At 40.5% G+C, this 11,908-nt stretch overlaps 1 protein-coding gene across 1 annotated transcript in view; it reads right to left on the reverse strand.

Annotated features, from left to right (window-relative positions):
- Positions 1–955: 955 nt before the first annotated feature.
- TBPL2 (TATA-box binding protein like 2) overlaps positions 956–11,908 on the reverse strand; it is a 36,675-nt gene continuing 25,722 nt past the window's right edge. The window contains exon 7 of the mRNA XM_004371094.3: positions 956–1,203. Coding sequence (XP_004371151.3) covers positions 1,127–1,203 — 77 coding nt within the window. The 3' untranslated portion in view covers positions 956–1,126. The remainder of the gene's footprint in view (positions 1,204–11,908) is intronic.

The following is an 11,908-nucleotide window of genomic DNA, read 5'->3' on the forward strand; positions in this document are numbered from 1 at the left end:
TTTTTCTGAAGTAGATAGTGAGGCCTTTCTACCAAGGTGCTCTGGGTGGACATGAGCCGCCAAACTTTGTTAGCAGCCAAGCACTTACCCGTTGGCACCACTCAGAGACTCCACAAACTATCTAGACCAGTGATTCTCAAGGACTATTTTAGTAGTCTAATAAAATGTCTCACCTGAATTCTCTAGCTGAGACTTCTCTCCCAAGTTCCAGATCCAACAGTTCATAACCGCCTACTACAAGGCATGTCTGAAAGTGAACTCTCCCTCCCCAAAAACCTGCTTCCTTGTCTTGAAGGACATAATCACTGACCACTTAGGGCCATGAGTCATGTTAGCCCCATTCCTCCCTGTTAGCCTCCACATCTCATCCATCATCAAATGCTGGCAATTCAACAATTTAATTAGGTTTTAAACCTGAACACTTTGCTCCATTTTCTTGGTCTTACCAAGTCTGCTTTTAATACAATTACACAGGATCATAAAAGTAGGTAAAAGCAAAATACCTTATATTGATTTCAGAATATACACTAAACCCAAATGGTTACTTAAAATTTAAGATTAAGACAAATCATTTTCTCTGAGCATTGCACACAAAAGCATATTTAATTTTCTTAAGGTTCAGACTTTCATTTATATTTTGACAAGATCCTTCACAGTGCCTGATACCTAATGGCTAGAATCATCATACTCAATGTTAAACAAGGAAAAAAGACACATTAATTCCCACCCTGCTAGTTGATGGTATTACATATCTAGTTTAAGCACTTATTTGAAATTTCTATATATTGCTATATATTTTCTGAAAACACCTGTTAATATACTACATATTTAACAAGAGTAGAATATTGACTTTTAATGATGCTACAATCTCATGCTAGCAAGGCCCTAAATCTCTCAAATTCTGAAATAAATTTAATTGTTCAGTTTTTAAAATAATATGCAGGAATCATTTTGAATAAGTTTTTTTTTCCTTCATTTCTTAAGCATGGCTATTCACATGGAATCATCCTTTAATATGTGAAAAATGTACATAAACTATCCATAATTAAAGGTATAATACAGAAATTTCTATGCTGGGCTTAGGTACATATTCAAATCAGTATACTGTGAGATGTTCATGGTATACTCAGGTTTTTTTAAAACCCTTTAGAATAGGATAGATATTTTCGAATGCTTCATAGATCTCAGAACGTTCTTTGGCACCTATGGAAGAATCCAAGGTTATATCATTTTTATTATAAAAACAATACCAAGAGAGATTTTCTTAACAGTAAAACTTCATTGTGTCATCTCCAATTACTTTTAACACGATGACATCTCTAAGCCTTCTTGAGAAGTAACAGTGGCATTTATTCCAAGGTAAAATCAAAAGAATTTTGGTGACTACAGCCAGATTCCCACAAAACACACACCGCAGAGCAGAATTTTCCATTACGTCTGCTCCAAAAGCGTATCAAGTAGTCCATAGCCACACACTGCTCGGTATGAAATATGGAAAGTTACATCTAAGGGTGCACAAGAATATGATGCCAGAGTAACTTCATGAGCACCTGTGGGTACTTAAACCAAAACCAAACCCATTACAGTGAGTCTAATTCATAGCGACCCTATGTGTTACAGAGTAGAACTGCTCCATAGGGTTTTTCTGGCTATAATCTTTATGGCGGATCAACAGTCCTTTCTTCTGCTGTGCCATTGGGTGGATACTCAGCTATCAGCAAAGGGGATTTCTTTTGATCCACTCATCTCTAGTTAACATCTTGATTCCCTAATACGGACTAACATGGTGAGACAAACTGGAGCTATTCTAGAGCTTTAAATGCCAGTGTATGGGAAGGGATTATTAGAGGGAAAACTGTACCCTTTTCACCCTTAGAGTCTTAGGTAAGTTTCAAGGAATCTTTAAATTATACCATAATTGCTCTAGGGGTTACAGAGATTAAAAGCATGAATTTTACACAGTCCCCCACCCTTGAGACATGTTATCAGTCAGGCCTTATTCCTCTCACCCCAGGAGCCACCACTACCTCTACCCTCAAAATTATGGAGGCACACTGTATGCTAAAGGTTATAGACCAGTATTGCTGATGTTTATATGAAGTGAGCTTATCAGAAAAATATCTGATATTACTGTGGGCAGGAGGCAAGGAGAATAAGGGAAGGGATAAAGTTTTGAAAGGAGATTAATGAAGGGAATACAAAAACTGTTAACATGAAGAGAAATGGCAAATAACAAGCTGACAAAGGCTCTTCCGTGAGAGCTAGAAAGTTAGAAAGTAGGAAGGCTTTAGTAAGAGGGCAGAAATAACCTCTACATCTCATCATCATCAAATGCTGCTGAGGGGTTATCTGAGTTAACTACAGGACTGTTTTTGTTGTTAGGGGCTATCAACTTGATTCCGACTGATAAACAGATGACAGAGTAGAACTGCCCCATAGGGCTTCCAAGGAGTGACTGGTGGATTCAAACTGCCAACCTTTTGGTTAGCAACTGAATGCTTAACCATCCCACCTGAATTTAAAGACCATCTCAAGAATAGATTGGATGCAATGAACACTAATGACCAAAGACAAGACGAGTTGTGGACTGATATCAAGGACATCATACCTGAAGCAAAAGGTCATTAAAAAGACAAGAAAGAAAGAAAAGACCAAAATGGATGTCAGAAGAGACTCTGAAACTTGCTCTTAAACATAGAGCAGCTAAAGCGAAAGGAAGAATTGAAGTAAAAGAGCTAAACAGAAGATTTCAAAGGGCCACTTGAGAAGACAAAGTGAAACACTATAACAAAATGTGCAAAGACCTGGAGTTAGAAAACCAAAAGGGAAGAATACGCTTGGCATTTCTCAAGCTGAAAGAACTGAAGAAATAATTCAAGCCTTGAGAGTTGCAATATTGAAGGATTCTATGGGCAAAAGACTGAAGGACGCAGGAAGCATCAAAAGAAGATGGAAGGAATACACATAGCACCAAAAAGAATTAGTCGACATTCTACCATTTCAGGAGGTAGCATATGATCAAGAACCAATGGTACTGAAGGAAGAAGTCCAAGCTGCACTGAAGGCATTGGGAAAAAACAAGACTCCAGAAATTGATGGAATACCAATTGAAATGTTTCAACAAATGGATGCAATGCTGAAAGTGCTCACTCATCTATGCCAAGAAATTTGGAAGACAGCTACCTGGCCAACTGACTGGAAGAGATCTATATTTGTGCCCATTCCAAAGAAAGGTGATCCAACAGAATGCAGAAATTATTGAACAATATCTTTAATATTACATGGAAGTAAAATTATGCTGAAGATAACTCAAAAATGTTTGCAGCAGTACATTGACAAGGAACTGCCAGAAATTCAAGCCGGATTCAAAAGAGGATGTGGAATGAGGGACATCAGTGCTGATGTCAGATGGATCTTGGCTGAAAGCACAGAATACCAGAAAGATGTTTACCTGTGTTTTTATTGACTATGCAAAGGCATCTGGCTGTGTGAAGCATAACAATTTATGGATAACATTGCGAAGAATGGGAATTCCAGTACACTTAATTGTGCTCATGCAGAACCTGTACATAGATCAAGAGGCAGTCGTTCGAAGAGAACAAGGGTATACTGCGTGGTTTAAAATTAGGAAAGGTGTGCGTCAAGGTTGTATCCTTTCACTATACTAATTCAATCTATATGCTGAGCAATAATCTGAGAAGCTGAACTATCTGAAGAAGAACGTCGCATCAGGATTGGAGGAAGACTCATTAACAACCTGGGATATGCAGATAACACAACCTTGCTTGTTGAAAATGAAAAGGACTTGAAGCACTTACTGATGAAGATCAAAGACTACAGCCTTCAGTATGGATTACACCTGAACATAAAGAAAAACCCTCACAACTGGCCTAATAAGCAAGATCATGATAAATGGAGAACATATTGAAGTTGTCAAGGATTTCCTTTTACTTGGATCCACAATCAATGCCCATGGAAGTAGCAGTCAAGAAATCAAACAATGTAGTGCATTGGACAAATCTGCTGCAGAAGATCCCTTTAAAGTGTTAACAAGCAAAAAGGTCACCTTGAGGACTAAGGTATGCCTGACCCAAGCCATGATATTTTCAGTTGCCTCATATGCATGCAGAAGCTGGACAATGAATAAGGAAGACAGAAGAACTGATGCATCTGAATTATGGTGTTGGTGAAGAATATTGACTGCCATGGACTGCCAGAAGAACCAACATCAGCCAGAATGGTCCTTAGAAACGAGAATACTTAGACTTCGTTGCGCTCACTTTGGATATGTTATCAGGAGGGACCAGTCCCTGGAGAAGGACATCATGCTTGGTAAAGTTTTAGAGGGTCAGCAAAAAAGAGAAAGACCCTCAACGAGATGGACTGACACAATGGCTGCAACAATGGGCTCAAACATAGCAATGATTGTGAGGATGGTGCAGGACGGGGCAGTATTTCATTCTGTTGTAAACAGGGTCTCTGAGTTGGAACCAACTCGACAGCACCTAACAACAAGGGCAAAGAGTTACTTATTCATTGCCAAGGTGTTTACTATCTGTGAATCTGTGCCCTCAAAGATGTGGGGTGGTGAGGAGGGTGGGTCACTAACATGGACAAGAGAGCTCTATACCTTTAGGGTAGAAAAAAACCCTTCAGTCTCAGCAGATTTTAGTTACGGCACTAATTCTAACTTTAGTTTCTAAAGAAATCGGTTTTGCAGAAACCAAAAAGTTGGGGGAAGCAATAAGTAACACACCATTATCAGACAAACACTCCCTACCTCTGGTTTTATTGATTTGTGCCTTCTGGATTTGTTTGTATGGAACAGCCTTCTTGTTAGAAGACAGTGAAGCATAATAAAACCAAAAACCCATTACCATCAAGTCGATTCTGACTCATAGTGACCTTGGGGAGCAGAAAATCCCCATAGCCCAAGAGGAGCAGACATTGGGGGTGAACATTATTTTATATCATAGAAAAACAACTTTAGACACAAAAAAGACCTCAGGGAATTCTGTAGTACAATTTCCTTATTCCACAGATGGGGAAACTGAGGCCCAAGAAGAGTTGAAGTTACCCAAAATCATAATGAAGCAGCTCTGGGAAAACTCATATCCAGTGTTCCTTCCTTTACACCAAAAGCCGTTAAGTAAACATTGGCAGTATTTGTGACTGTTAAAATAAGCGTATTTTGTCAGTTTAGTCAAACATTCCTCATTGAAATATTGGCATCAAAACTTTAAGGGAGCTTAAATAGGCTCCATGAACCCACTGCCATCGAGTCGATTCTGACTCATAGTGATCCTATAGGACAGAGTAGAACTGTCCCATAGGGTTTCCAAGGCTGTACATCTTCACAGAAGCAGACTGTCACATCTTTCTTCCATGGGTTTGAACCACCGAACCACCAACCTTTTGGTTGGCAGCCAAGCACTTAACCATTGTACCATATAATCAATCAATAATCAAACCCCCGATTTGTAGCACCAGACTCTGATTGGGTGACTCTTGCGTTTTAAACAAAACTTACCATTTCCTTTTCTTACGGTTGCAGTGACTACCATTTTGGGAGATAAAGTTCATTCCTAACCTGGGTAACTGAGGTAGAAATTCTTACGACCTGGCACACCAGAAAAAGCTCTGGCTTTGGGATCACAAGATATGGATTCAAATGGCAGCTCTACCACTAACTAGCTTTGAAATCATAGGCAAATTGTTTCATCTGAGTTTTAGTTGTCTTACCTGTACAATAATGAAAATAACTTCCCCAAGGTTGTCATCAGAGTTAAGTGAGCTAATATTTGTAAGTTCTTTGTAAACCACAGCACTTTATCAAATCTAAGCTGTTTTTACTGTCCCAGAAGAATTAGCGATGTTGTGATGGCTGTTCCAAGTATGTACACATGACTTAACATTTGGTTCTGTAACAGCCAGTGTCACATACACAGTCCTCAACTTACGACAGGGTTCCATTCTGATGACCATTCTGTTGTAAGCTGGTTCTGATGTAAGCTGAATACTTTTTTTTAGTTTTCATTATGATTGCCTTTTATTACCAGTATCCTTATAAATCCGATCTTTGTCTTTGGGAGTTGGAAACATTACATCTGAGAACGGTAACACAAGCAAATTATGTGCTGCAACATGGTATGTAGCACATATTGCTAATGGTAAAGTTGTAGAAAAAAATAAAATCATAAGTTCAGGTCGTTAAGTGCAGTTCGTTGTAACTAGAATACATTGTAAGTTGGGGGACTATCTGTCTGTAATTTGTTTTTGTCTGTCTCCTTTACCAGGCTGGGTTCCTGCCAAATGGGGAATGTGTTATATTTGCCTTTATATCCTCAGCATTTACACTGTGAGGCACCCAGAGTTCATTAAATACCTGTCATCTGTCAATAAGGTTTGTAAACTCACCCCGTATCCCTTTACCAGCCCAAATATCACTTTCCAATACTACATGGATTTTCCAGTTTTATTCTTACACAAAGTCATAACTGCACATCTTATTTTCCCAACTGATGCCGCATTTGTCTGTACACATGTCAAAATCTGGGGCTTCAATTGATACATTTCATTTTCCCTTCCACAAAAGCGATGATCCACGTCTTGCAAGAATGAAAAAATTTAACATTGCCTCTTCTATATGCTTAACACATTAACAAAATTGAAAAACAAATTGGAAAAAAAACCAAACAGCATTCGACCTCCCAATGTACACATTTTACTGTATATACTAACTTGCTATTAATGGGGGATTAGTGGTAAAGACCGACAGGGCTATCTCTCTGGCCCACTCACTAATCAGTCCTGCCATGTGTCTGCAGCCTAGCACAGCTCTTTCCCAGAATGTGCCTTCTGACCTACTCATTTCTGAGAACCACTGATGTGGAGCTGACTGAGAGTAACTCTCAGTTAACAATGACCCATCTTCTTAATCCTTTTTGCTGGAGAGAAATAAGTAAACATGAAGCATTTTACTAAAAGCCTGTTTAGATTTTGTATTGCTATCATCAGAACAAGGCACCACAGCAAAATTTCAGTCTTTTTCAATGATAAAGAAAAACAAAGATCATAATTCACTGAGATCTTAATAGCTACCACACACCATGCTTACCACGTTCCAGGCACTGTTTTCTGCTTCTTCACAACACTTAGGAGGTAGTTTCGATTCCCACCCTCATTTGACATATGAGGAAACTGAGGTGGAAAATTTAAATAAATCACCCACGGACACAGAGGTTAATAAATGATGAAGCCTGGATTCAATCTGGACAATTGCTCTAGACTCCATTCTACTGGCCAGCAGACCACACTGCCTCTCACCACTAATGGTATTTATCATTCCTTCAGCTGACGAGGAGGATTAGAAAGAAGCTGCACAGAAGACCACGTGAGGGTTCTCAAAGACATAGAAAGAGCTGAGGGTCAGGGTCGGTATGGTGAAGACAGTAGGCTCTGGAGCCAAACTGCCTAAATTCCCACCCTTGCTGGGGCACATACAGCTGGTTGACGTTGCTAAGGTTACTTAAAAACCTGTTACCGTGGAGTCAACCCCAACTCATGGTGACCCCATGTGTTGCAGAGTAGAACCGTGTTCCACAGGGTTTTCAACGGCTGTGACTTTTCAGAAGTAGACTGCCAGGCCTTTCTTTTGAGGTGCCTCTGAATGGATTCGAAAAGCCAAACTTTTTGGTTAGTAGCTAAGCGCTTAAGTGTTTGTGCCACCCAAGGTCACCAAATCCTAATTTTATAGGTGGGAAAATATAAAGTACAGCCTCACAGAGTTAACTATATCCCATGTAAAAGCCCTTATTTAGCACAAAGCCTGGCATATGAGTGCCCAACATGTTAACTCTAATTATTATGACTGATCCTTGAAGTGAAAGTTAGCATATTTGGTGTTCACTGTATATTAATCCAGCAGAACCTTGCTATAGAATTAATAGTACTGTGGTTTGAGGAAAAATATGGGTCCTAAATGTCACACCAGTCACAGAAAGGAAACAGACCTCGGAAAACAGCATTAAGCTTAAAAAAACCAAACCCATTGCCATTGAGTCCATTATGACTCATAGAGACACTATAGGACAGAGGGTTTCCAAGGCTGTAATTTTTACAGAAGCAGACGGCCGCATCCTTCTCCCAAGGAAGGATGGCCCCCCAAAATCACATCCTTGCAACATGGAAAACATATTCACCCCATCATATCATAGCCAAAGTCTTAACTCCAAGTCCAAAATCCAAAAATTCCTCTTCATCTGTGAAATCTAGAATACAAGTTATCTGCTTCCAAAGGGACAATGGCAGAACAGGCACAAGCTAGACATTTCCACTACAAATGGGAGAAACTAGAGGAAAAGAAGTGATAACAGGCACCAAGCAAGTCAGCAGAAGACATTACATTAGCCCTCAAGGTTGAAAATAATCCTGTTCTCTGAGACAATTTACACAATGGCCCTGCCCTCCAGACTCTAGGTATTGGCCACAGTCTCTGGATTTTGAGTGGAGGCCCCTCGGCCCTGGGCTTCAGCTCCGCCTTCCAGGCCCACTGGGACAGCAACTCTGCTCCCTTGGCTTTAGGCGCACCATTCTCCTACTCCATCAGAGTGACAACTCCACCCTTAGAAACACCAGAGGCCATGGCTCCACCCTTTGAAACTCGAGGTCATGGCCATACCTTTTAAGACTGAAGCAGCTCCACTTCTTGTGTCCCTTGTCTCTTCAGCTTCTGCTTCCTATGGTCTCTCGGCCCTCGGGCCTCACGCCCGCATCTGCCCTGCTGGGGCAAGTGTTCCAAAGCTCAGTAGCTCCACTGGTAAGTGCCTGAAGGAACCCCACTCCGCCAGAAAGCCTCCTCCACACAGACACTCAGCTCTCTTGCTCTGTGGGTCGGCTCCAGCGCCATCTCACACTGGTCTCCTGGTTCTGCTGCTGTAGGTTCTCTGCTGCTGCTGGTCCTCTGTCACTGCCATAGGTCTATCCCATTCACAGTTTTAAAACTGCTTCCACATTTTAGGTATCTGTTAAAGCAGCAGCCCACTCTCTCAGTACCAAATTCTGTCTTAGTCATCCAGTGCTGCTACAACAGAAATACCACAAGTGGATGGCTTTAACAAAGAGAAATTTATTTGCTTACAGTAAAGTAGGCTAAAAGTCCAAATTCAAGGTGTCAGCTCCAGGAGAAGGCTTTCTCTCTCTCTCGGCTTTCTCATCATTGTTACCTGAACTAGGAGCTTCTCAGCGCAGGGACCCTGGTCCAAAGGATGCGCTCTGCTCCCGGCACTGCTTTCTTGATGGTATGAGATTGCCTCAGGACACAATCCAGTCTTGTAGATCAGGTCCTGCCTTACTAACACAACTGCCACCCATCGTCCCTCATTAACATCATAGAGGCCGGTTTACAACATACAGGAAAATCACACAGTACCAGGAATCATGGCCTAGCCAAATTGATACACATTTTGGGGGACATAATTCAAACCATGACAAAGAATAAGAGTCAAAAGAAGTTATCACAAATTCATAAGGAAAGAAAATATATGTAGTGTTGAGTTGGCTGACTGGCTATTTGAGGGTGGGGCATAGAGATCAGTTTGGTTCATGCCTTATAAAATTGGCATTTGTTTTGATAGGGAAGAGTAAAATGTGTAAAAAGTCAGACAAACCTAGACAAAACTAAACAGCAAACTTAGTAGAATGGCATGAAAAAGTATCTCAACCATTTACCTCAAGAATAATTTTTTAAAGAAACCTCTGTAAAAATTGGTGAAGATAAGTCAACTGGAAACAGTCACAAGTATAATAAAGAATAATTATCTTTACTGTTATTGTGAGCTCATACAAATTCTTAGGGAAAAAACTACTAACAACCAAGTAGACAAAAAGAGTAAGTTACACACACAATATTTACAGAAGATAAATTCTATTTATTTAATGGATACATTGAAAAGGGATCACTTGCTATTTCTCTGATTACCCCTGAGATTAAAGCAGTGAGGTAACTTTCACCTATTCAATTAAAAAAGTTTTCTTTTGTATCATTTTGTTTTCAATGCTGCTGAGGGTTGAAAAAAGACACTCAGAATCACTTCTGGCTGAAATGTATATTCCTTTAAAAGACAATTTGTACTAAGAGCCTTATAAAAAAAGGTCATATACTTAAATGAAAAGTTCCATTTCTGAGAATCCACACTAATAATTCATACGTATAAACAGACAAACATTGTGCCATTCGTAAGTAGCAAAGAATAAACATTTAAATGCTTGACAATGAGAGAATAAGTATGATTCAATAACATGTTATAAAAGGCGTAAGGAAACTAAGGCCTTCCAGCCAAATCCAGTCCACTGTCTGTTTTTTGCATGGCTTGTGGATCTAAGAATGATTTTTATATTTAAATGGTAGGGGAAAAAATAATACTATGTGACATATGAAAAATTACATGAAATGCACATTTCAATAAAGTTGCATTGGACACAGCCACACCTTTTCCTTTATGTAATGTCTATAGCTGCTTTGTCAAAACAATGGCAGAATTCAGTAGTTGTGGCGGAGACCTTATGGCCCAGAAGGCCTAAAATATTTAGTATCTGGACCTTTACAGATAAAGTCTGCCAATCCCTATGTTAGAACATTATGTTGCCATTAAAAACCCTTATGGGGGACTTCTGGGCAACATGGCGCTATAGGCAGAAGCACCATGCCGTCCCTCCACAGCAAAGATCCAAAAAACTAAGCCAAACAGAGAAAATGGCAATCCTGAAACCCTAAGCATCAAATGAAAAGATAAAGAACTCAGCCAAGCACTGAATGTAACAAGAAACTGACAGATAACAGACAGCGAGGAGAGATACATACAGAGGTCCCCTATCAGCTAACGCAGCACGGATCCAACATCTTGGACTCCTTTCAGAGATAAGCGAACAGGGGGTATGAGAAAGTAGCTTCACGGGGCTTCCAGCAGGAGACAGAACCAGCAATATACACTTTCCCTACCCTTCTTCACCCCTACTCAGCATGCTCTGCTTCCTGTGGCCAGTCTCTTGGCTGGGAAGCACCACCTTCACTCCGGTGTCATGCGGATTCCACCAGCCCACACTGACCGGCTCCCTAAGTGTCATTTGCTGGCTGCTGGTGTTGCTTTTTTCCACTTCTTTAGATTCCTTCCTTAACTCTCACCACCTCCCTCTCCTTTCTCTCAAATACCTGGCTCTGTGCGCCATCTTTCCTTCTTCCTGAAAGGCTGTGAAACACCGCTCGAATGTGAAACCGCTTCCCGGCCCGGGCTGCCACACTGGTGGGATCTTGGGGCTTTTTTGTTTTGAATTGTTTGTTTTCTTTTACTTTTCTTGAATTGGGGGCCTGTTCTAGCCGGGCAGTACTGTACAGCTTGGGACCTACCCCCTCACTTTGCGCAGACGGGCAGAGGGATCCCCGAGAACATTTGTTTTTTGTTTTTTGGGGGGCTTTTTCTTCTGTTTTTCTTTGGGGGTTTTTCTTGTTCTTTTATTTGTTTTGTTTTCCCTTTTCTTCCCTTTTTGTCTTTCTTCATTACTCAGTTTCTTGCCTCTCTGTACTTTCCTTCTCTTCCTGTCCCCTGAATACCTGACGCTGAGGGACACCTCTATCCCTTTTAGCCAGGCTGTACTTTACGGCCTGGAAGCAACTTCTCCAGACTTTGTAGCTGCACTGGAGTGATCCCTGGGAGCTTTTCTTTTCTTCTTTCTTTCTTTTATTTATTCATTTTTTTCTTTTTTTCTTCTTCTTCTTTTTGTTTTTCTCCATTTCATAGTCTCTCATCTCTCCACTCCAATGGCAAGCTCCCCTAGCACTCTTTTTTGTTTGTTTGTATATTTTTGGCTCCTGTTCCTCTCTCCTCTCTCCCATACCCATCTTAGCTCCACA

Source organism: Trichechus manatus, unplaced genomic scaffold (assembly GCF_000243295.1).
Source record: "Trichechus manatus latirostris isolate Lorelei unplaced genomic scaffold, TriManLat1.0 scaffold00010, whole genome shotgun sequence".
NCBI classification, from domain to species: domain Eukaryota; kingdom Metazoa; phylum Chordata; class Mammalia; order Sirenia; family Trichechidae; genus Trichechus; species Trichechus manatus.